The sequence below is a fragment of the Pezoporus occidentalis genome, unplaced genomic scaffold (genome assembly GCF_034315485.1).
Source record: "Pezoporus occidentalis ecotype Australia unplaced genomic scaffold, CSIRO_AGI_Poc_V1 ctg46, whole genome shotgun sequence".
Lineage (NCBI taxonomy): Eukaryota > Metazoa > Chordata > Aves > Psittaciformes > Psittacidae > Pezoporus > Pezoporus occidentalis.
In genome coordinates this window covers 282,227-308,555 of record NW_026915791.1, presented here as the reverse complement: position 1 = coordinate 308,555, position 26,329 = coordinate 282,227, and the positions used below count along the sequence as shown (strand labels likewise).

General features: G+C 40.9%; 1 protein-coding gene across 1 annotated transcript in view; it reads right to left on the bottom strand.

Moving 5' to 3' along the window:
• Positions 1-556: 556 nt before the first annotated feature.
• The window catches only part of SOS2 (SOS Ras/Rho guanine nucleotide exchange factor 2), a 57,634-nt gene continuing 31,861 nt past the window's right edge, over positions 557-26,329 (bottom strand). Inside the window, exons 9-23 of the mRNA XM_062635592.1 lie at positions 24,031-24,158; positions 22,998-23,653; positions 20,096-20,177; positions 19,278-19,400; positions 15,089-15,192; positions 12,891-13,110; positions 11,801-11,920; positions 10,057-10,219; positions 9,015-9,132; positions 8,206-8,378; positions 6,302-6,418; positions 4,628-4,889; positions 4,061-4,102; positions 2,803-2,912; positions 557-2,321 (exon numbers count right to left, since the gene is read on the bottom strand). Of these exons, the coding sequence (XP_062491576.1) occupies positions 1,812-2,321; positions 2,803-2,912; positions 4,061-4,102; positions 4,628-4,889; positions 6,302-6,418; positions 8,206-8,378; positions 9,015-9,132; positions 10,057-10,219; positions 11,801-11,920; positions 12,891-13,110; positions 15,089-15,192; positions 19,278-19,400; positions 20,096-20,177; positions 22,998-23,653; positions 24,031-24,158 (2,928 nt within the window). The 3' untranslated portion in view covers positions 557-1,811. The remainder of the gene's footprint in view (positions 2,322-2,802; positions 2,913-4,060; positions 4,103-4,627; positions 4,890-6,301; positions 6,419-8,205; positions 8,379-9,014; positions 9,133-10,056; positions 10,220-11,800; positions 11,921-12,890; positions 13,111-15,088; positions 15,193-19,277; positions 19,401-20,095; positions 20,178-22,997; positions 23,654-24,030; positions 24,159-26,329) is intronic.

Here is a 26,329-nt window from a genome sequence, read left to right as displayed (position 1 = left end):
TATAAAGTGCCTTTGGCCCCTTGCATGAATAGATTCTTCCCCTCCTCTCTTCCTCAGGAAAGAAGCATGAAGGGGAGAGGCAGCAGCAGACTATCCAAGAGGCAGATGGCAAATGCATCTTCCCAGGAGAAGAAAATGACCACCCCTTCCAGGTATATCACACCTCTCCTTTTCCAGAAAATCCCCAAGACAGTGGGAGCAATATAGGCAGGCCAATGAAAAGCCAGAGTGTGACTTGGAAGCCTGAACTGCTGCAGATCCCACCACAGTGCTCTTCCACTAGTCAGGAGCCCGAAAATATGGGAACCACTTCTCCGTTTAGAGCGGCCTAGGTATCCAATGGGCTTGCAGGTGTTCGGAAAGATTCAAATCCCAGGGATCTGTTGTGTGTTGGGCTCAACTTCGTTGAAGCTTTGCTGACGGCCCGACTGCCAACTGAGGGGCACCCAAGTGGAGAAGAGCAGCCTGAAAAATTGGGGGCATTTTGTATTGCCAGAGAGTTGCTAAATGTAATTCCCAACTTTGTCCTTAGAAGGAACACGCACTGCTCAAGCTCTTAAAAATTAAGACTGGGGTGATTTATTAATCTTGTTAAGAACTCTGATACAAAGCACAGTAAAAGGCCACAGACCAGTAAATAAAATGTGGCTTCTGGCCACTTCATAAATGCTGCTACAGTACTACCAGTAAAACAGACTCACTCTCACACCAGTTCAACCAAGTAGTTCAACTGGCAAATAAAAGTTCCATTCACTTATCAGTTTAAAAATTTTAATAAAGCTTTAAGTGTTTGCTGGTTTAAATGCTACCAATTTCCAAAATGGATTCACGATTAAGTTAAGTAAGATTTAAAGGAAGTTATTAAGTTTGGAAGGCAAGACTGTTCCTAAGCCAGAGGAAACACTTCTGGCCATAAAAGACTGCAGGAGTAGCAGACTCTATTATAGGCCTCAAATCACTTAAATTTATACAGGTTATTAGCATTATCTGTAAATATACAATATAAACAATTGTACATACATGGCATATAGCTTTGTTCAAAACAGTAGACTTTAGCTTAAGACATCTTCGCCTACCAAAACAAAAAGGCACATCTGAACAAGATGCATGCTAAGTACTAGGGATCCTTTCCAATAATTCAAGACAGGTAGTCAGTCCTTGTTCAGCCTTTCTCAAAATAATCAAGACCAACTGAGTATTTTGGTATTTAGACTTCAACCTGGATTTTTTTTTGTCTTCAGCAGCAAATCAATGGCAATTAAGACATGGCATTAAAATATTCGAGAACAGTAGCTGTCACTCACTAACCTCCAAGCTTACACAAAGTTAGAAGGCAAGTGGCCGGAGGTTTAAAATCAGTAACACTGTGTGTCCTCATGTTGTGTCATCATCCCACTGTTCTTTTTTTAAATTTAAAAGAAAAAAAAAGGCCACTAATGCTCGAATTTGAAGAAATTCCACAGACGCACCTTTTTTTTTTGGCTCAGTGCAAATAAATGATGTCAGTTATCCATTCACTTAGTGTAGTTTACAGTGCAAAAGATCTATTTTTTATACTGGCATGACTGTCGGCACTGAGGATGTGAAACAAGGCAATGCTGCTGATCACCTGAGGGTAATGCTGTTGAACAGACGCAGGCTAGAGCATGTGTAGTCTTATTTGTCCAATTTAAACCTTTTTTTTTTTTTTTTGATCAGCAGCACTTTAAGAGCGTAATTTGTATAAGTACTAAAATACACTGCCTTTTTTGAATAAATAAAAAGGAACTTTACAAATACTATTCCAGTGTCAATGACTACTGTGGCTAAGGTCATTGAGGAGTTTCTGCATTTTCCAGCAAAGACAGTCTGTGCAAAGGAGGGTGGGAGAGCTCCCTTTTGTAAGTCTTTGGTGGCAGTTTTGGTAACTGAGGGCTTGAATTGTGCCGGGGTGGGACGGGGGGCACAGGTGGGTGAACCAGGTTGTTGTGACTCGCGCTGATCACGCAGCAGCGGCGCAGGACCCTGGGAGAGGGTGTGCTGGGAGGAGTGCCGGGAGAGCTGGGGCCTGTGCTCGCCTCCCTGAACCAGTCGGGATCTCTGTGTAAGCGTCCCACTGGCGGTGGCTGGAGGTTGAGAGGGCAGTTGATGAAGTGTTCAGGAGGCCGGAGTGGTACCGGTGGTGGAGTGTCAGGAAGAGGGTCCCGGGGGGGTGGAGGAGGAGGACTGTGCAGTGGCTGGTCAAGGGGGTTAGTGTAAGCAGGAGCACGAGGCTGTATCTTTGGAGGTGGTGGCTGCCGAGGTGGAATTGCTGGAGGATCGTCATCCGACTTTAAACTTCCCTGTAACATTACAAAGAAGAAATGCAGATGTTTAGATAAAGAGCAGATCTTCTGACAAATGCAGAATTCTCCTGACATCTGCTATGGGTGCTCTCAGAAACATGACACTGGCATAGCTGTACCTTTGGGCTGGATCTGAAACTTTAAAGACAACTGCGTTTGGATGTCTTTTAGACTAATGAAGTCCTGTTGGCTAGATGGTTGGACTCGATCATAGATTCATAGAAGGGTTTGGGTTGGAAGGGACCTTAAAGCTCCTCCAGCTCCAACCCCTGCCAGGGTAGGGATACCTTCCATGAGACCAAGTTGTTCAAAACCCATCCAAACCTGGCCTTGACCACTTCCAGGGATGGGGCAGCCACAGCCTGTCTGGACACTTAAGGTCATACGAACTTAAAGATCTTTTCTAACCTAAATGATTCTGTGATTCTAGATGTCCCCTGATTTATTCTCAAAGTTACTCAATATAGGACAGAAATACCTTAGCATTAGAAGCATCCTGATCCAGCTTTTTTCGTGGAGGAAGTGGAGGAGGGTTTTGAGGCTCATCACTTAGTTTAGGAAAGCTACCCCATGAGCTGAAGAAAGTCTCTGGAGAGAGAAGAGCAGATATTTTAGTGCTTGTGCAGTATCTGAGGAACATATGCTACAATACTGAGCCAAACTAGAAGCAACTGAAATAAGCTGATCTTTGTGCTCAACAGCAACATGAACCATTAACTTCAGCTGGATGAAATTTCCCTTAATTTCTTTCATCAGATATGCACCTCACAAAGTGCTCTCCTATTTCCAGTATCAAAGATACACATCGACATTTAGCAGGCAACGCTGAAGGTCAGAAAAATAAAGTGAACTCTGAGTGAGCACTTGAATAACTTTCTCTGCAATCCTCCCTACATTTCAGAATCTACCCTGTTCACCACCGTGCCTGCAGTTTGCCCACAGGCCACTTTGGAGTGGAAGGTTTGTTCTCTCTGCCATATGGATACACGTTCAAATTCAGAAACTCAGACGCTTCATTAACAGGTCTGCAACACTTCTAAAGCAGGAGAATTACACACTGAACAGAGCAGATGGCATTAACTCTTACAGCATTTTAGGACATTTTTAGTCCCTCCTTTTTACAGAGGGGAAAAAAAATTCCTCAAAGTTAAGCAACAACACAACCTCCCAGCCTGTATTTGTTACTTGTCACGCCTTTGCTTTTCTCTCTGAAGTGCACAGAGCTCTGTATCAACACATTGGGCACCTGTGCTCTCCAGTTTGAAATTCTAATATTCTGAAAAAGTCTATGTGTCCATGTAATAAGGGAGTAAAACGAGAAGCTAAAAACAGATGAATACAGGATATCCCTCATTGCTGTGGTTGGTACAAAAAGTACCTCATCTTTCCAAGCAACAGCACAGTTATTTTCACTGAGTGGCAGTATGAAATTATTGTGTTGCTTCATTTGTAGCATTAGGTAAAAAAAAAAAATAAAATCATTGAGGGCATTCAAAATAGAAGCAAAATCATGCTAGAGCCTGGGGAAAAATAAAACAGAATGAACCCAGACTGTTTTTAGACTTTACATCTTTACTGGATATTGGATCTAAAACCTGTATAAAAAAATCCTCAGATCCCTAATGCATACAGCCCATATTTTCACCCCAGATTTCAGATTTTAATTCCCATTCAATTATCCTGAAACCAGGAAAAGCAGAGTGAAATGAAACATTTAACAGAATTATGGTACTCACTCGACTGTGGCAAACTGACGGGAGCAAAGATGCTGTTGTTTCCTGTTAAAGGAAAAATCAATTAAAGACTTTCCATACAGAAGAGCTGCACTACATCACACAATGTATGCTTTCAAGAGTAAGGAGCTGCTCACAGCTACAAGCAAAGCTTGGGAGTGTATTGGTGGATCTGAACTAATAGTGTAATTTCTTAAATCAAGACTGCATTTTGGAGGGAGTGCCCTGACCATCCCCACTTCTGGCACTTCAGTTCACATCTCAAAACACACAAGACCGGATTCCCTTCAAAGGAAATTAAATCAGAATCGCTAGCATGTCATCAGCCCACAGGACCACTCCTGAAACATGCACTGGTGTGGATGCCTGCTCCTCAGCACCTTCTCTTGCCATGGATGTGCCATACATGGTAAAGCAGTAAACCACAGTACATGAAACACTGACACAAGAACTTCACAGTCCACAACTAAGTTTGTCAACTTTTTTTGTAAAGGGCTGGCATACACACCAATACATTTTGAAAGCCTGAGGCACAGTAACAACCATTATTAAAGCATATTGCACATTTACCATAAGAACTGTTGAGGTCAATGTCTAAAAACACACTGAACTCTGAAGAAGCAGACACTGGTGGCGTAGACGGTGTGTTTGGTGAAGTTGGTGCTGATACCGTTGATTCATGCTCTGCCTCAGTGATTCTACTGAAGCTTATCTTACTTGGTTCCTTTTCAAGTGGCAGTGGATGACTTCTCAAGGTGCTGGAGGTGGAGCTGTGTCTGCCAGTGTTGGGCCTTATCCCAGGAGACTTCAGGGGGTAGGTTGTTTTTCTAGGCTGGAGATAAAGCTGGTTAGTACTGCTAACATTTCAGATAGCAAAATTGCCAAGTCTTTATGAGATATTTTTAAAAGTACTTCTCAAATACACCTTAAAAAGTAGTACAGCCTTTCTACAGTTGACTTGAGATACAGCCTGTTGTTAACTATACAGCAGGAGTTTACTGAAAAGTTATGGATGCAGCTTAATCAATCTTTTTTTCCATTTTAATAATTTTATTTTTTTCCACAGTTATGAAGAGTCACATTTCAGATGCATGCCAACTGGGACAGAACACAGGGAAGAGCAGCTCACAACCTTCAGGGGGACAGTAATGTCAAGTGCCCCCACAGGCCTGCAGAAGAGCCTCATAACAGCACTGTAAGATGAGCTTTGTGCTTGTACCTCACAAGGACACCAGGGCCCTACATGTATTCAGGATTGAGGACACATTCAGATGCCCGTTGACTACATCCTCTGGGTTAGTGAGGACAAAATTCTTACATGCACACATCACTGGGGTGAGTGAAACAAGACTCATTAGACTCAGGTGTAACACGACACAGATCAAAGCCAATTTTGAAGATGAATTATGTTCCCATCCTATGGTGGTATGCATGACTCCACCACATTACAGTACCCAGAACTGGACTTTCCTGAAATTCCAATAAGAATGTCTGGTTTGGAAATCACGAACTACAAAGAATTCATGCCCAGCTGCCCAGGACTGGCAGCGTGGATATCTATTTTTAGAAAATATTTTAGAGCTATTACTGTAAGCAGCGTTTTTGCAACAGTAATTTCTGTCACATTTATCATCTTACTCATTCCTCTAACAGGAGATTGCTAAAATGATTTATAGCTCTCCCAAAAAACAGAGATGTCCCTAGCTACTCTGCAGTACAATTACATTGTATAAAAGACAAGTGTTATAGAGAGGGATCTTTCTGCTTAATAAAGAACCCAGAGGTCCAGTAGCTGTTTTTTTTTAAAAACCAAAATTCTACTGCCTTGAATTGAACTGTTTTGTTCAGCAAGAAGGTTGCACCTTGTCAATTCAATTTTTGCAACAATGCAAAATATTTAGACAAAAGAAAAATGGAAATTAACTTCTACTTCAAGAAAACACATTAATGATGTATAAAAAAGTATTTCAATTAATATCAATGTTTCTTCATGCTGTGAAATAAGAAAAGTTACCACACATTCTATCAGATAACTGTATGGTTGGAAACACAAATTGGTATGACAGTATTTTAGGCTGCAGAAAAAAATTTCATCTGAAACAAGAATATTTCTAAATCAAGTTTTGCTGGAAAATCATCCCATGATACAGAATTCTAAAGGAAACATATATGGCTTATTGACAGGTATTCTTTTTCATAGTGGCTAGTGAATTTTAACTGTTTAATTTGCAGGACAAGACTTACAAATCTAGGTGGTTGCTTGCAGTTTCGAGGTTCAATTTCTAATGACTTGTTGAACAGATAATCTGTAAACTCTTTTTCTGGTATCTTCCCCATAGGGTTGAGGTTTTCAAAGAATTTCTAAATGAAAAAAAGCATCAATAATATTTTAAAAATAAGCATATATATAGAATTGTAATGAAGTGTTTGTAAATCACAGATTAAAGTTCTAGTTTTTCATTATTATGAAGCTTATTTCCAGGAAAAACAGAGGAAAACATTCCCTGAAATAAATACAAAACAATCCAATGCAAGAAACAGTCAGATTCCCAGTCAGTTTTCTGACATGACAGAATGACTTTGTGCCAAATAACTAGGCATGGTAAATTAAATCTTCTGTAAATTGCTAATGTTCTTGACTAGTGAATCATGCAGAACAAAGCAGTGTTAAGGCCTGTGCAACACATCCTGTGTGCTTGCCTTAGCATCGCAGATCTGGGAAGGAGCAGAATATGATGATACAGTAGAGGAAGCAAAGGTTTTGCTGTTGCTGTTTCTTAGAGGTGCTTTGCACGTGATCAGTTCACTACGAAGAACAGGAAGTGATGGGACAAAAGCAGGAAGGTCAGTAGCAGGGACAGAGTATGGCACTGGGGCACAAGGACGGGATGGAAAGCATGGCTAGGATGGGACTGGCACTGAGGGCAGGACATGGGACAGGATAAAACTCCCTGAATGCTTGACCACCCTGCACTAGCTGCTCCTGCTGCAGTGGGAGTCTGTGGGTGGTGAGCTACAGCATTTCCATTTGTTCTTTTTGCAGCACAAACACTGTCATCCCTTGAACTTAAAGTACTTCTTGGCTTATAAATACTGTAAATCTAAGATCTTCCCAGACACATCCACAGCAATTAAATACAGTGCAAACAGCATTTTAAACAGCAGTATTACTGCCCATTTAATTCTTCACATAACAAACCTCTTTCTTGCTTCCTGCCTGCTGCTGCTCGCTACTGAGATCAAGAGCTGTCCAAGCAGCTTTCTGGAAAAGTTACAATTAGCTGTGCACTCAGGAAGTATGGCTGACACTTAAAGCTATTTCTTTTCAATCATTAGTACCCCCACATAAAAAATCTTGTTGTTACCTGGCTCACTGCTTCTCCATCTTCCTCAAAATTCCTTTATATTATCTGGGATTCCCTAGTCTTTGCCTTGGGTAAGTAACCACTCAAGCATCCTGTCATTTCTGAGTATAATGGTAGCTGACACTGGCACCTCCACATCTGCTTAGCTTCTGCCATGCTGCATGACCATTCATATTTGTGCTTAACTAGTGTGTAGCAACTGCTAGCAGGGTCAGGAGACTTTGTTCAGAGGTATTACAGAATGCCTGCCTGAAGGACTGAACACACCAGGCACGTACAGAGAGTTTTGGGTTAAAAGCAACAGATTTTTCTTCAAAAAGTTCTGCTGTTTAGTCAGTATGACTTATTCATTTTGTTCTGTTGCTAAGAAGTCTCTGATACCACACTACAGAACAATAAGGGAATGAAGAAGACCCAGAATGATGGAATCCAAGTGAGCAAATCCCCATCTCTGGCTAGCCCTTTGCAGTGGTACTTTGTTGTCAACCCAGCCTGCTCCCCCCTCTGCTGATGGTTGCCGCTCATGCAAGATTAGCTCTAGAAGATTGTGAAGACAGGCCAGAAGAAGCTGTGGCTGCCCCATACCAGGAAGTGTTCGAGGCCAGTTTGGACGGGGCTTGGAGCAACCTGGTCTAGTGCAAGGTGTCTCTGCCCATGACAGGGGGTTGGAACTATTTAAGGTCCCTTCCAACCCAAACCTATCAGTGATTCTATGATTATTTGACAATTTCTTGTTCTCACATTCTTCTCCTATCCCCAAACAGATATTTAATGTTTGGTTACCCGAATTTCTGGCTCTATCCGTAAACAGTAAGGCTGGTTTTGATACTGCTGAATTTCTCCTGTAATTTCAGCCACTTTTCTCCTCTTACTGAAGTTAATTAATTCTTTCCCTTGTCTTTTAAGGAAGTCAGGATTCCCTTCTTCTGTCTTCAAAATATTTGTTAGGTATATTCCTGATAAAGAGAGAAGTATTTGTGATATTTATTTTTCATTCCAAGACCTGATTTCATTCTTTCTAATGAATAATAAAAAAGTCTGAACATAGGCAGACCTTTCCCTTTAATGCTTCAACAGTTTATCGGCTGGCAAGAATGAATCAAGTCTGCATTTTACATGGGAACAATATTTTGAAATACGGTGTTTTATCTCCCTCAGGTAACATCCAGAGTTTAGAAAAAAACATCTTTAGGTCATTGCCATAAACAGATCACAAGTGTGGAGGCAGTGTTAAACAAAATAAGGAAATATTCATACCAATATAATACCAGTAATCCATATACTAAACTAGAAACATAAATATTACATAAAAGACATGGCATCTTTTACCTGGTCTAGTGGAAGGTGTTCCTACCCATGGCAGGGATGCTGGAAATAGGAGATCTTTAAGGTCCCTTCCAACCCATAGGACATTACGCCCATAGACATTATATGAAGTCTAAAAAAATTACAATCCTTGGAAGCCAAAAGTCACACATATTACAGACTTCTCAGAGCTAACACAACCCTGAACACTTCAAGCAATATTAACACATCTGCATCAAACTCAAGCCTGACAATGCACAGTATTAGCCTGCCCTGGTGTTACTTACCAAAGAAAGGCACACAGGGTGGGTTGATTGACTTGAGCTTAGCTAGATACTTCTTGAAGTGATCTTGACTTAATTCTACTGCTTCATCCAAAACTCTTTTTTTTCTTTCCTGTAGCGCCTAAGTTGTCAAAGAAAAAAACCCAGGGATGCAAATCTCAACAGCAAAACCAAGGCAATCATCAGCAAAACCAAGGCAATTCCCTAGCTCTCTCAGCAAAACACAGGAACTCAAATTCAGATTTAAATCATGAGGCGGCTGTAAACAGACTATTACTTTGTCTATCAACTTAGAAGCATAATCTTGGTCTTTATTAAAAATTAAACATTTAATTTTGAATTTAACTGAAAGGCCTCATGTGCCTTTCAGAGACATACAAAACTCAAACCTTCTAATTCATGTTTCTTTTTCTATTTTAGTCAAGGGAGGCTTTGCTGCCAAATCCTAGGTGTTTCTTTTCCTTGGCAACTGAAGAACAGAATTACTACTTGTGTTGTAGCCCCTCTTCCTACTGTCCCTTTAAACTGTTTCAGCAGCTACTTGTTTCTGTCTCTGATGTCTGAATTTTCTGAGACTTTCTCATCCAAGTTCTTGTGATCAACTGAAATCTGATTTTTAGCTATCCCCTCCTCATGCCCTTCTACTCCCCCACTTCTTGCATAGGTAGGAAATACTCTTAAAAGTCATTCAATCCAATGTTCTCAGCCTTAGGATCCTCCTCTTTCATACCCATAAAATGCTGGATAGAATAAGAGGTTAATTTCAGACAGGTTAACAAACAGCAATCAAGCAGCTGCAGCATCTCCCCTTCTTGGGCTGAATACATGTGAGAAAACATCTGCTGAAAAGCTCCACTTCCCATTACATACCCTCTGAGACACCCAGCTCATTGTGTGTTTTTGCATATGTAACTTTGAACATTTCACTTGTTTTCTTCCATGAAAGCAAGTGTGATACGGATACTACAGATTTCACTTCAGAAATGTGTGTTACACTTCTGGAGTCCGAGTATTTTTATTTCCAAGAGTGGTGCCCAAAACTTACCTCAAATGTGTGATCTAGTCTGTACACTGACACAGAGTTCATTGCACTGACGATCTCCAAAACACCATTGAAATTATTCAGATCTTGAAAAACCTGCAGGATTTCTATAATCCTACTCAGCACAGCCACTCGCTCTTCAAAATTCTCAGTTTCCACTATGCACCTAATCAAAAGATGTAATTTGAGAAACACTGATAAATAAAACCTGACATTTTGCTAAATCAAAATTTTCCAAGCAAACACTGTACAGTACATCTAATATGCACATTTGGCTCTCTTTCAAGAATCTCAAGTACAGATTTATGTAATCACGTCTTACATATGTTCAAGTTGGAAAGCCAACAGAGGTTTTGGCATATCCTGTAAAATAATAAAGCAAATCCTAAGCAGGGTCCAGGGGGAACAGAGTGACTCTCATGCCACTGTATCTACAGCATCATTTTAAACTTGCTACGTTGTACACTTAGAAGCTTCTACACCCTTTTGACTGCAGCACTGGCTATGTCCTCAGAAGTACTTAATCATAAAATCATAGAATGGTTTAAGTTGGAAGGGACTTTAAAGACCATCCAGTTCCAACCCCCTTCCATGGGCAAGGACACCTTCCATAGACCAGGTTGCTCCAAGCCCCATCCCAACATGGCCTTGAACACTCCAGGGATGGGGCAGCCACAGCTTCTCTGCACAACCAGTGCCAGTGCCTCAGCACCCTCACAGGGGGTAACTTCTGCCTTATATCCGCTGGGATAACATATTTAAGAAGGGGGAAAAGTTACTGTGCAGGAGCAATTGCAATCAGAGAGAGGAGTGAGAGCAACAGCCCTACATACCCCAGGATTAATGAAGAAGGGGAGTAGGAGGTGTTTCAGGCACTGGAGCAGAGATTCCCCTGCAGCCCATGATGAAGACCATGGTGAGGCAGGGAGGCTGTTCTCCTGCAGCCCATAGAGGTCTATGGTGGAGCAGATCTCCACCTGCAGCCCATGGAGGACCCCACACTGAAGCATGGGGATGCCCAAAGGAGGCTGTGAACCCATGGGAAGCCATCCTGGGGCAGGGTCCTGGCAGGACCTGTGACCCCACAGGGAACCTGGAGCAGCCTGTTCCTGAAGGACTGCACCCCATGTTAGGGACCCATGCTGGAGCAGTTCATGAAGAACTGCAGCCTGTGGAAGGATTCACAGTGGAGAAGTTCATAGAGGACTGTCTCCTGTGGGAGGTACCTCATGCTAGAGCCAGGGAAGTGTGTGAGGAGTCCTCCCTCGAGGAGGAAGGAGCAGCAGAAACAACAATGTGATGAACTGACCACTACCCCCATTCCCCATCCCACCACTGATGGGGAGGACATAGAGAAAACTGGGAGTGAAGTTGAGCCTGAAGAAAGAGGGGTGGGTGGGGAATTGGTAACTGGCGAGTGACCTCTCCATCGTTATCTTGGCCTATGAGCCTTTTGTGGTATTTTCTCTCCCACATCCTGCTGAGGAGGGGAGTGATAGAGCAGTTTTGGTGGGCACCTGGCATCTAACCAGGGTCAACCCACCAAAATTGAAAAAACCCTTCCAGTCTGTCTCAGGAAGAAGGACCATGTGACTGGCATGGCTATGAACCCTTAAACCAAAATCTGAAATTTCTGTAACATTCAACAGCTATCTCAAGATTCAAGGCAACAGAATTCAAGTAACAGAAAAACGTTTCTCTCCAAATTCCAGTAGGAGTTGATGCCACTGCCACCACCTGCACTTACTTTTCAAACCAAAGAGTAAGATTTGTAGTATGACGAATCATTTTCAACAGATTTGGGGAGTTAATTTCCTTATCTTCTTTAGTCCACACGCTACCAACGAGTTCAGAAGGCTGTACTGCCCTGATAACGACAAAACAAGATGCAGAAGAATGCTCGATACAAATAATAATTGTATGTTCTGTGTTTACATTAAAAGATTATTTCTTCCCTTAGCCATGACTTGATGTTTCACAAATACAATCCAATCTAATCTACTGCAAAAACAGTTACGTAAAATAACTTTTTACTGAGTATTTGAGTCTAGAAGGAAATACATTTCTATCTTGATTGAAACTGGCATTTTTGAATAAGTATTTTCAGATAAGACAATTACAAAGGAGTAAGTTTAATTTCCTGCAAGTGTACGACAGCAACTTAAGCATAGTTACAGTTTTAAAATAGGAAGCTGAAGTACTTTGACCAACCTCCTGGAAAAGTGGCCTATTTCAGTAGAAAACCTGCTGTCTGAAGCACAAAAGGATGCCTCACCTTCCGGTTTTCTGAGACCTTTAAGAATTTTTACCCAGCTAAACCTAGCTCTCACATCAAGGCCAGCTCTGTTTATCACAGGTAACAACAGAGCTAGGAGAGAATGGAATACATATGGTATCAGACCAAAAAACCTCATCAGAATTAGAGGACCTTGATGTCCCAGTGCTGTGGTTATATGCACGTAACACCTGGGCCTTTGCTATGCAGCTATAAAGGACAGGAGCAGACATAACTGTGTTATCTTTTTATGATGTAACAAGCATTTCTTATTAATGTACCACTAAATTTGCTTTTATCAGGGAGACAATACAAGTTAGTATTATCTACTCATAATATTTTAGTGTCCTTCCTGTACTTATTTATGCTGTCAAAAGTCTGATATGGAGATAAAAAAAAAACCCACCTTTTTTTCCTTGCATTTTTTGTTATTGAACAGATGGCAAGAAAACACTGCTCCATAAACTGAAAGTCAAGGGGACGTACTTTTGAGTGACTGTACGAACTGGAACTCTTACTTGCTCAAACAATCTAAAAAAAGACACCTTAGCTCAATCCCTACCTATAGAGGTCGGACTCAAGAAGTGTTAGCTGTCGAGCAATCTCTATAGGATGCAGAGTCATGAGGTCCAGCATTTCACTGTGCCCATTACGCCAAATGTGCCACTCGACTGGGGGAGGAGGGCTTTCAAAGGTGATGTTGTGACTAATTCCATTTGCTTGAGCTTTCTTTCTCTTGATGATTTTAGCAATTGATTCCACCCACTTCTTCATGGATTTTCCTGCAAAACAGAAACCACAACTTTTTTAGTACGAACTTCAAAGACTTTTGAAAATTCAGTGAAATCAACCCCCAAAAAATTTGTATATGCACTCAGCATTCTGCATTTCTGCAAGCACATTAATTAGGTTTGTAGCTCTGTAGTTCCCTATTTTCTTCTTAGGAGTTCTTGCACCTGCATTTTTGGCAAATACAGATATGTGAACAAATTTTTGGGTGCTCACTTGTGTTTAACCACATCTACTGGCAGTTTTGGTGTGGGAAAAAGTGACCATATACCCACTATATTTTACTTTTTCCCTTCAGCTGCAACTGTCTCCACTTTGATTGCTAGCTTCACCTACTTACAGAAGAACTACTAAAAAAGTAAACAAGCTTCAAGTGAGAACTTTTCAACATGCTGTCCTAGTGCACTGCAGAACAAAAAGGCTGGAGAAATACATGTTTACAATACCAGTCCAACCAACATTTACAGTAGACAAAATAGTGGGCAAGACAGGAAGCACCTGAAGCAGTTCAAGACTTTTTCAGAGACTCACCAAAACTGAATCATAGAATCATAGAATAGTTAGAATTGGAAAGGACCTTGAGATCATCTAGATCCAACCCCCCTGCCATGGGCAGGGAAACCTCACACTAAACCATGTCACCCAAGGCTTCGTCCAACCCGGCCTTGAACACCACCGGGGATGGAGCATTCACAACTTCCCTGGGCAACCCATTCCAGTGCCTCACCACCCTTACAGTAAAGAATTTCTTCCTTATATCCAATCTAAACTTCCCCTGTTTAAGTTTTAACCCTTTACCCCTTGTCCTGTCACTACAGTCCCTAACGAATAGTCCCTCCCCAGCATCCCTGTAGGCCCCCTTCAGATACTGGAAGGCTGCTATGAGGTCACCACACAGCCTTCTCTTCCCCAGGCTGAACAGCCCCAACTTTCTCAGCCTGTCTTCATACAGGAGGTGCTCCAGTCCCCTGATCATCCTCGTGGCCCTCCTCTGGACTTGTTCCAACAGTTCCATGTCCTTTTTATGTTGAGGACACCAGAACTGCACACAATACTCCAAGTGAGGTCTCATGAGAGCAGAGTGGAGGTGCAGAATCACCTCCTTCAACCTGCTGGTCATGCCCCTTTTGATGCAGCCCAGGATACGGTTTTGGTGTATTTTGGGCAAATGAAAGCTTGCAGCTTTCTGGGCTGCAAGCACACACTGAAGCCAGCTCATGTTCATTTTCTCATCGACCAGCACCCCCAAGTCCTTCTCTGCCGGGCTGCTCTGAATCTCTTCTCTGCCCAACCTGTGGCTGTGCTTGGGATTGCTCTGACCCAGGTGTAGGACCTTATTCCCCTAAGGTCAGCAATGGTTAGCAGAGAGACCTTGGCAGAAGATAAACTACTGTTCTTTAAGTTTGTCTCAGAATTATATTGCCCAGGTCTGCCTATCTGAAAAGTAAAGTCTAGCTTTGCCAGGACAATGATTCAAACTGACATACTAACACTGTTGCCCTCCACATAGGCTGAAAAAAAACAACTGCTAGTTTGTAAGGGATTGCTCCAGAGGAAGTGACACCAAACAGGTCAAGGATCATATCCTAAAAGGATAATGATTTTCAGCTGGAAGTTTCAATAAATGGGAGAACTAGCTGGAAAAAACCCTAGTCTCAGTAATCAACAGGGAAGGAATTCTCTACAAATACAACACAGGGAGGAGGGAGGTGACAGTCTGAATTACAGTCAGACAAGGATGAACATTACTGTCCAGAAGTAAATATCATAATGCTTGAAGTAATTTTTGGTAGCTGTTTAGGCTCCAGGCAAAAGCTTGCTTATGTAAAGGAGAGTCTCATAAACAGCTCAATTAAACCCATTACAATTACTCATGTGTGCAAAGATATTCTCATGCCTAAAAGCTGTCAGGATTAGACCACCAGATTGTGCCGAAATGTGGAAGACCAAGGGGACCACCAATTACCATACCTCTTACACTGGAAATGAATGTCTCCAATCTCTCTAGTAGCTCCAGATCTCTTTCAAAATCATAAAAATGGTGCTCTACCCAGTGACGAAAAACATTCAATATTCTGAGGAAGGAGAGAGAAAAAAAAAACAATTATGTTTGTTTTTAAGGACTTCCAAGGCTCATCCCATATAAACACCAAATGAAACACAATTCTACAAAAGCTCAGTTACAGATTGACTGTACAGATTGACAGTTTTTGATGACTACAAAAATACATATGGACAAAGGGGCAGAACAAAGACTAAGCATGGCATTAATGACCACAGATGTCCCCATGTAATTAAAACCTCATTTTCTAGTCTTAGCATATACTTATGCTATATATACATAATATTTATATTTATATATAGAGAGAGAGTTTGGTGGGTTTTTGTAAATCTTACATAAAGAATGCTAGTGTTGAGGTGGTTTCAGAAAAGGAAAAACATACCAAATCAGATAAAACTGTTATTCTAATATAATTTAAAGATTTTTTTTTTTTTAGCTAAAAAAAGCTAACTAGGTTTTCCCATTTGGTAAGAAACAATCTGTATTTGTTTCTTTCCTATACACAAATTTCAGCTTAGAAGTTGTTGCAAGTATACTGATCCACTTTTACAACTTTTAATTACACGAACAGCCATGCTAGATTCAGTACTTCCTTTAAAGATAATACTAAACTTTCTCTTGATTTTTCTCTATTTTCTTAACAGACCACTAATATACAAGCCTGTAAAAGTGAACTACAACTGCTCTTCTGCCTTCTTTGCTTAGGATGTAGCAGAATAAAAACCTGTTTCGGCTCTTCTTCAGGTAAACAAGTTGAGCTTATACCTCAAAACTTTGACTGATCAGGGTGCACCATATCACTTTACCTGGAGAGTGAGCAAAAATCTCCAACATCAGCTAGTACAACAGATCTTCCCTGTGCCAGTTCAACAGGTGGGACAGGGTGATGGGACTAACGGAGAGCCCTCAGACTCAGCAGAGGAGATGGTTACAGTGACATGTGGTTACTCCTGCCCCATTGCCTTTGCAGAAGTGGCTCAGCTGTAAGTCAAGTGCTGCTGAACTCCTCTAGTCTTTGCAGCTTAGGATATTAAGTTAACCAGGGATAACTGTGTATCAGACTATTACTTTTGGTGGCTCAGCCCTGTAGATCACGGACAAGAACATCTGAGCGGGGCAGGGCAGAAAACTGATCTGTAATTGCTGTGAGTCAGAACAGTAGAGAAGCTTCTGGTTTAGCTTTGTCAAATAAAGGGTGCTTTATGTGGATACATGGAGAAGTTAAATAGTTTTCCTCTTCCCAGTACATAACTTAAAGAATAAGGTTTATCCCATGAAGAGAACAGCTACCCAAACAGATCATTTAGGCTGGAAATCAACGGCAGCTTGTAACTGTCGAAGGTGTGACGTTTTGAACCAAGTCTGCAGTAACAGTAATGCAGAATCCTATCTAATCAGTCTTTGCCTTTGCAATACCATGGCAGCAATACTGCAAAAGCAGTAAAGATTGCCCAGTTCTGCTGACTGCATTTCCAGCTTAGCTCCTCCTCTTTCTCATGAACTCACATGTATTTAATCCAGGCAAAGACATTACCATTTCAATACCTGTGCACTGCAGAGCACGTCTACAGCATTTTCTACAAGATGAGGAGTAAGTGCTTAGGAGTGAAAGGAGGGAGGGATGAGTATCTTGATGTTCTCCACCTTCTTCCCAAACCTCAGATCTCTCTGAAGGAGGGGTCAATGATATTAATAATACTGGAATTTACAAAAAGCTGGGCATATCAACCTGCCAGATCAAATTCAGACACTTATTTTTCAGACACTCATTTTCAATACACTTATTTTCAACTGTAAGACAGTTAAGAGTTTCCAGCTACCAGAAACACATAGTATTTCCTAAATTCAATATTAACTGTAAGCCACAGAAGGGGGTGTGTTAAATACCAGCTTTAAACCACAGGTCTCATCAAGCAGGCATTAGGGGACTCAGCTCACCAACCACAGCATGGATTAGACAGCAAAGAGGAGCTGTCATGATAAGGAGTACAAACCAGGAACCAAACCCAAAGAAACCTGGAAACTTTGGAGCATGGCACAGATTTCAAACAGCTCAAAGATAACATACAAAGGCAAAAGTGCTAAACTGCTTTTGGAAATTAATAGCAAGAAACATGGCTAATTGCCATCTCAAGCTTTTCTACAGGTTTCATTCATTGGTAACCATTTGTCCTACTTAGCTATGGCAGCCAGCAGTGCTGCACAAAGATTTGTAGCACACAGAGAGGCACTGTGAGGAGACCCCCAAGCAACTTCAAGCCTAATTAGTAGATGAGGCTGTAAAATATAGCAACAAAAGCAATACAACAACTCTTGAGCCAGTTATGCCACAAAAGCCCATTCCATGTTGAGTTTCTATGAAGGGGCTCTATAGGCACTTATGTGGATGGATACAGAAACAGATACTGGAAAACAGCAAGCTGAAACCAGGAAAAGTACACGCTGAGAGGCAGCGTGTAAAGCTCTCCCAGCCTGATAACTGTGGAGACCAGTGGTCCTACTGAACTCACAGGAGCTGCTGATAAACTGAGAACACTAAGGGCCTGATAAATCTGTACAAGGCCATGAGCACACACAAGTATCAAGGTTACACTGAGGTTGTATAACTTGGACCACATCCAAGAATGTGGTGACGGCTGCTATATATCAACAAAATCTACAGTATTAGTAGTTACTAATTATACATACTTGTATATTTTTAAAAATATACATATATATGTGTGTGTATATATATATATATATATATGCACACAGGTACCTGATGAAAATGGGACAGAATCATAGAATAGTTAGGGTTGGAAAGGACCTTAAGATCATCTAGATCCAACCCCCCTGCCATGGGCAGGGAAACCTCACACTAAACCATGTCACCCAAGGCTCTGTCCAACCTGGCCTTGAACACCGCCAGGGATGGAGCATTCACAACTTCCCTGGGCAACCCATTCCAGTGCCTCACCACCCTTACAGCAGAGAACTTCCTCCTAATCTAAACTTCCCCTGTTTAAGATTTAACCCGTTACCCCTTGTCCTACCACTACAGTCCCTAATGAAGAGTCCCTCTCCAGCATCCTTATAGGCCCCCTTCAGATACTGGAAGGCTGCTATGAGGTCTCCACGCAGCCTTCTCTTCTCCAGGCTGAACAGCCCCAACTTTCTCAGCCTATCTTCATACAGGAGGTGCTTCAGTCCCCTGATCATCCTCATGGCTCTCCTCTGGACTTGTTCCAACAGTTCCATGTTCTTTTTATGTTGAGGACACCAGAACTGTACACAGTACTCCAAGTGAGGTCCACGTCTAAGTGACTGAACACCTGCCTTGAAGGTACTGACATGTCAGTACAATCCTTCACATTGAGTAAGCTGCTGTTGCTCCAAACAGGTAACTACAAAAGATTTTGTGTGGTAATGGAATAACTGTGGGTACTGTGCACAGTTATCTGCCATTAGTAGTAACATCTTCATGTTACTAATAAAAACTGTTGAGTGAATGTAAGCTGTTCTAAGAAATACTGGTCATGATCTGTGTCTCTTCCTGACCTGATCCCCTGTTAGGGAAACAATTAGCCTCATTCATGCAAGAAACTCTTAATTGTTCTCTCTCTCTCTCAACTGGTCAGCAAAACCTTGAAGATTCACTGCAGCCCATTGTACTGTGCGGTACAGACAAGAGTGTCCGTGTGTACAAATATATCAAACTGGGCTGGGAAAGGGAGTAAAATATCAGCAGGACTGAAAAAAATGGAAAAAGAGAAACTATCTTCATGGGAGCTGTTAACAAGGAACATTCAAAATGCAGTCAGAAACACTTTCAGTTATATATCTCTCACCCACACCTGCTTTACATCGCAGCCATACAGCGTTCTTGGGGGTGGTAATCACAGCTGTGAGCGGCAGAGAACCAAAGTATACTTACAACAACAACAGAAGTCAGTATGACTAATCAGTACATGATTTGGAATATTAGTCTGGTTGCAGACAGTGATAAGTCCCTACTTGACAGCACAGCAGTCTCCAAAAGAGATTACTGTCTCCAGGATCACCATATAATCAGTGAACTAAAATCTGGTTTTAACAGAAAAAATGTCAAAGCAAATAAACCTGAGTTGTACTGGCTGGACGTATTCCTTGCGAAACCGTTTAAGGTCTGCGCTGATGGGCTGCTCCCCCTTCTCGATAGCCAGCCTGTCTGCTTCAGTAGGCTCGGGCTCTGGAATTTCAAACCTACAAATAAAAGCACCAAAAAACTGATGGCAATTAAGGTAAAACACAAACCCTTTATATAGGACATGAAGAGCACCTGCATTTAAAAAAAATAATAAAATAGCGTGGTGAAACGCAAGCAACTCATCTGATATCCAGCTTGCCTGGAATTCCCTCCTCCCCTAGCTATGTACTGCTAACACACCCAGCTCTCACCCTGATAATTCACTAGTTCCCTCATCATCACAAGATGTCTAGACGAGGATATAAGGTTTTTAACTACCTGCTAGTTTGATTAAGTGAAGATTAGAAGAAAGCTTAAGAGCAGCTTTATCACAGTGTATTAAAATGTTGTTTACATTGAGTCTGTGCCTTTCAAACAAACTGCTTAGGCCATTTTTGTTCTTATTTGCATCAGGACTTAAGCATACTTGAATACACTCTCACAATCAAGTTAAGCAGTTCAAAACATTACCACCCCACAGCTGAGGCACCCCAAGCACTCTAGCTAATACTTCATTCAGGTAACCCATTTAGCAAACTGGGAAGAAAAGGCTTCCATTAAAAACTTGTGCTGCTGTATCCTAGTTTAAAAGTTGCTGGTTTACAAACTTCACTAAAACACATGCCACATGGCACTGAGAGCCTGAGAAGAAAAGGAGCAGGTAAATACACAAACCCTTTCGGTATCTTCAGAAAGGATGATTGCTACTTACCTTTCAATCAGTAAACTCAGCAGCTCCTGGGGCTTGCAAAAGGAGCGGTAGGTGGTAAGGAAAGTACGTACAAAATTAGGATCTGTAAAGATATGAGAAAATTACTGTTTTTTTTAATCAGATTGCAAATTATCAGGAATAAAATACACACACACTCTCAGAAGAAGTTTAAAGTGTAGAAAATACACTAAGGCTGTAAGTTAAGCACTGTAAGCTCAAAAAATCCCACCCTGAAATCATACTGCTGGTGAAATTTTTAGTTAATTCTTTGATGCATTTCCCCTGTAAAAGTGTTCAACTGCACATACCATGTTCTCTCAAAAACTGTGTCTCAATCCAGGCACATGGAATGACTTCCATTCTCTGAATATGCAGCTATTCCATGGTTTTAGAAAGACAAAGAAAACATGGCAGGCTGCCTACTCTCCTGACATAAAAAATACCAATAGAACCCTGACAAGACATGTGTCTTACCTGTTCTTAAAAAACCTCCAGCAGCAGGGAATGCACACCCGCCCCAGCCACACACTGCAGCACACAACTACCCTCCACAGTAACAAAAATACAAGCAGCAGGGGCCTTACAAAGCAAATACCTGCAGCAGTTCAAGACACTGCATCTCCACGAGCCACCACACCTCCCTCCTGCTGTTCTCACTGCTGCTTTAGGTGTGTTTGCATGAGACATGCCTATCCCACATGCTACCACGTGTTTTATTTGGTCCACTCTGCTATATTAGAAATAGTAAAGGGAAAATATTGTTCCCTTAATCTCTTTCGATTCCACTCTCTTGTGAGTTTCTTTGACCGTAAATAAGCAACTCACTTTATATTGAGCTATGCTGGGTCAACATCTAGTCCTAATCCTGACATCCCTGCAGCAGACCCCCTCAGAAGGGTAACAGCAGCAAGACACTGCTACTGTGTTCTGCTATTGTGTCATATGCAGCAGCTTCCAGAGCTGCCTGGGAGCACATGAATGCTGAACCAGAGGATAACTAGGCCTAGACAAGTGCATGTGCATATGCTTACTCAGAAGTGTGGATTTTGGGTTGTTGCGAGTTTCATTTTTCTTGCTGTTCTCTAAATAGCCTTGAATCTGTTAGCATTTGGTGCAGGTAGCTTACACCAGCAGTCTTAAACATGTGGGCAGCCAATTTCTTCCAATAAGCTCACAAAAGATTCAGACATACACTGCTTTTACGAAGGCTTAAATTCCCTGGAGAGCTCTGCTCAACATCTTTAAGGGCTCCATATACAGAACATGCTTGCAAGCTAGAAGTACTCGTGCTCATTCAGTGATAATGCTGCCGAGTTTGCACTTTACTCCTGCACTGGCCTGTTCTGCTTCCATGTCACATCCACATTCACTCTTCAGTACTTCAGACACATTAAAAGTGAATCTTCCTCTTATCACTGAACAGGCAGGTAGAATCTGCTCTGCAGACAAGACCTGCAGCTCTCTTAAAATGGGGGCTGCTACTCTGCTCTCCAACCTGTGTAGGTTCCTTTATATTGTTTTTGTAATTAATTTATTTCTGTAAATGACACTCAATAAAACAGAAAATACAAGCAATGTGCTGCTAACAGTGGCTCGTAATTTAAATTCAAGAGTTTAACTCTGAATCTGCTACCTCCCATGGTATCCTGGTATCAAATGGGGACTTCTTTGACATGATAGAGATCATTCTGCAAATGCAGATCTTGTGTTCTGGAGCAAAGCCTGCTTCAGACATGTCTCAAACTAACACAAACCTACAACAAACAAAAAGCACCACCAAGATCTGCTCAGACTCCCTCCACATGGTCTTAGTCATCAAAATGCCCTTGTGGAGGCTGAGGGAGAGGATTTTGTTAGTCTTGGCTCCAAACACTGGAAAAGGCACACAGAAACCCAAGAGGCAATGCTTTCATTGAAGATTCCAAAGGGCAAAATGGCAAGTACTTGCACTATAAAAACTGAAGTTACGCTATCAAACTAGTATTTGAATACATCAGTTCATTCAGGAACAGTGCTTCCAACAAAAGAAGTAAGTTTTCAAGCCACCAAAACCCCTCACATTTTAGAAACAGATTACTTGGGACTCTCAGACATCAAAACTGCAGATTACTTGCATACCAACTAGGTGCATCAACACTGAGCTTCAAGGTGGGAAATGCTATTTTGATTTTTTTAATATAAGATACAGCTCCACACTATCTATCCTTCAGTTTTACAAAAAGAATCACTTATATACCAGGGAGTTTTGTAAAAAACACAAAGAAATTATTTTTTACTATTTGAGTAGTTTTACAAAACTTGCACACCACTTCCACCAGCATCCGTCAGCTTCACTGTGTTCCCTTTCAGTGCGTGCTTTTCACCTCAAACCTAAGATCCAATATTTTCATCAATGTTAGCACTTCACGTAACTACTTCAAGGTTTCATTTTTGTGGTTTTAAGATAGCATTTCACAGGGAAGTCTGAAAAATGCTAATTGTGATTTGCATCCTTTTCTACCAAGGGACATCACAAAGCAGCAAGTTGAAGTCTGATAAATATAACCTTCAACCTTTTTCTTCCTCCAAAGTCACACAGCCTGTAACAGCACTTCTGCTTTAGCCATGGTAGTCTCAGGAAACATACTAGTGGCTCTTATTAGACCACCTGTACTTTTTTTGAGGGGTACAGGGGAAAGGGGAGGGGAAGGATTTGCATACCCCAAATTTTCTTACACCTTTTCTAGTAAAGCTGGTTGATTTAACAACAGATACTGAGGTTTTTTTTCTGCAAATCTTACTTTACATTTAACTATACAGAGAAAAAAATCCCCAAGCTAACAAGAGATAAAAGGATTAATTTCATCACCCATACAAGCATGACCTTTAAAAACATATATATAACAAATGTACAACAGGATACCTGCATACATATGGTACGTTAATCTTTCTATTAGTTTCACAACCGTTCCTCCTTTGATGATAGGAATGCCATTCCTGCTTTGCAAGTTGTCCTCAAAAACAATGTTATCTTCAGAGTCCTCCACTACAAAACGATACACATTTGGGCTGGGCAACCTCAGCGGCTGTTCATTTTCTTCTTGCAGTAACACCGAATCAAGCATCCTATCAAGAGTACTGCGATACTGGAGGGAAATCAAAGCAGCCATCCAGTTATTCTTCTCTTCAGCAGACTTGGCAGCAAACAGTATACTGTTTTCATCTTTAGACACCAGTTCAAAAGCATGTTTATATTCAGACGTGTCATCTTTGTCAATAATCTGTATTTTCCTCATGACAATTTTTTCTTTCAGTCTATACTCGGCATTGCTGTAACCAGGAAGCCGCGATTGACCGTGATTAGTTTTACAGCTTATCATTAAACCATCAAAGAGAAAGATGTGGCGTTCATGTTTGGCTCCTATTTTCGTCAAGCTGCCTTCCATTATGAATTCGTTACAGCACTGCCCAATATCTTTGCCTTCCCAGCCATCAATATTTTTCTGGATTTCATTCATTTTCTTGATTGCCAAGTGCTTGCTTCTTATTTGTCGGTGATAGAAGCGACAGACTGGCTCCCTTGAATGAATTTAAAAAAGAAGGTCACAAAGGGCACATTTCACATTTGCCATCCCAAGAAACGAAAATCTCAAGTAAATTAATTATGTCATTATGTCTTTGTAATAAATATGCCTTAACCAAGCTTACTGTTCCAAATAGGTCACATGCACTGCTTTGGCTAGGGAAGGGGTAAGACACTGATGTTATTCACAGAAGTGGACCATGAAGGTTTTGGGCTGCTACTCCATTTACAATGAAAATTGGCATAAAGACATGCCTCGAAAAGGAAATAAACACACATTATCTAACAAGAAAAAAAACTGTAATTCCTTCCACATCATTTATCTCCTTCTCTGCCACCCCTGGGAAACCAGAGTAGTTTTGTGGACTGTTACCCAGGCCGACGTCTTGGGGAGTGTTTGCTGTAAATGCGCTCCATGCTGCACTGCAGATTCAGAAGAGCAGTAATGGCCTGCTTTAAGCACTCTCGATCCTCTTCATCTTCACTGCATTCCTGCAATTGCTGTGAGAGAATAAACATTTTTCTTTCAGATCTGTCTAATTTGTAGAAGGCTGGAAGACTGACAAACACTCCTACACAGTGTTATCTACAGTACTCAATGAAGTCAGTGACTTCAAGGCAATAAAAAATTATTACAAAAAGGACACTCAAAACTAGCTATACATGTACTAAAAAACACTTGTCAGATAGAAAAAGTCAGTAGATACTCAGTAGGAAAGAGCAGGTGGGAGTTTAGAAGGATAACTTTTTCCCCTTTTACTGAGAGCCAACACAAACTGTCAGATACTGTTTTTCCTGTTATCTTTTCAACCATCTCCAGTTTTTACGACTGATTTTATTAAATAGTTTGGAAGCTTGAAACAGATGAGAATTAAATGCTGCTTTATGTAACTACATGTTGTATTCCTTCAATGAGCCAATCTCAACATTTCAGAGCAAATTTTAAAACATGGAATGACCAAGATTCTCTCTTTGCTTCTTACCCTTCTAAATTCTCATCTGTTTCAAGAAGAAATGTCAATTTTGCATGGTGCAAACTAACATAGTAAAAAAACCCTCTGAAATTAAAGATTTGTGACTAATAACAAAATATAAAGACAGTGAGAATCTACATTACTTCCTTTTTATAAAGACTAGATCGGTCACCACCACTAGGCAGAAACCTCCTGAATGAGGAAATGCAACAAACTTTTTATATGCTTTGTAGCAGTATGTTTTGAGCAAAGGCTATTCAGGGAATTCCTCTTTCTGGTTCCTTAAGGTGATCACTCCTAAAGTACTACCAATATAAATAAAGAAGATTTTTCTTTTTAGTCCCTTTTATTCTCAAGATCTTACAAATCTTTTAAAGAAAATTTAAGTAAATAGATCATTGGGCAAAATCTAGACAATATGCCACGCAGTTTTGGCTAAAGTCTGCTTTGCCTACATACTTTTAAGAGAAATCTTACTTACAATCACTCAGCATGGCAGAAGCCTTCTTTTCCTTTCCCCACTATGTTCCCTCAGCAAGGATATGTGGCTTCCTCTAGAAGTAATTAAGAGAACAGGATTTGACCACATTGGTCCACTCTCTTAACGTAATTTATATTATTAAAAGTTTTATTTTTCACATGCCCGAACAACCTCCATCTTGCACATTAGAGATATGAAAGTTTCACGGACAAAACTTTTTGGGAAGTTTAAGAGCTGAGGAACAGTACAGGGAAGGGAAAAATAAGGCGTTTAGCTCTGTGGAAACCCTTCTTCTCCTTACCTTTCCTCCACAGAAATGCAAAGGACATAAAAACGGTGTGAAAAGATGACAAGTGCAAAATCCTAAATACGGGGAAAGCTACCAAGTCTGGTAAAATACTTTCTCCACAATATGCTGAGAAGAATTTCTTGCATCCCCTTTCCACATGGAGCTGTGTTTGGCAGTTAAGAGGTATCAAATGGCATGTTTTGCTCTTTTATTGTATTAAAAAGGAAAAAAAAAAAAACCAACCAACCACACGCATTTATTTGTAAGGAATCTAATCCATTTCTACAATGTGATGCACAGATTCCTGAAGATCAGGCAGATCACCTGAAGTGTATCTCATTCTCTGTAATCACTGAAGTAACATCTGGTTTTCCAAATGGCAGTTCTTAATAAGCATTTTTCCAATTAAACAGCAGATGCAAAAGTGTACCATGATTGCTAGTCAAGAGATGATATGTAAATCTTTAGAAGAGGGAAAAGTGAGTCTTGCTTATGTATTTGAAATACCAGTGATGATAAATTGAGAATATTAACCATTCAATTTACTGTAGAGAAAATTATCAGAAAATAGTAATAAAAGCCACTGTTCACTTAAACTATGCCATGGTGATCCTGTAGAATACTGACCAGGATTTCTCTGTCAGTCAATGATCAGGTAACAGCAGAAAAGATCAAAAGGCTGAATTTCATGTTTTGGGTTGCTTGATAACAACACAGTGAGTTACATGCAATATCCCTAATTCTTGGGCCTGCAAGTCACATGAAAAGGAAGGATAGACATCCAGCCCTTATGCCTCTGGCTTGGGCAAAAAGGAAATTCTGATGCAGATCCTGCATCGGAGGCTCTAAAATCAGGTTTTTGCACCAGCAAGAAAAGCTCTACAAATGTTTTTTTTTATACTTTAGTTTCATTCATTTTAGTTTTGGT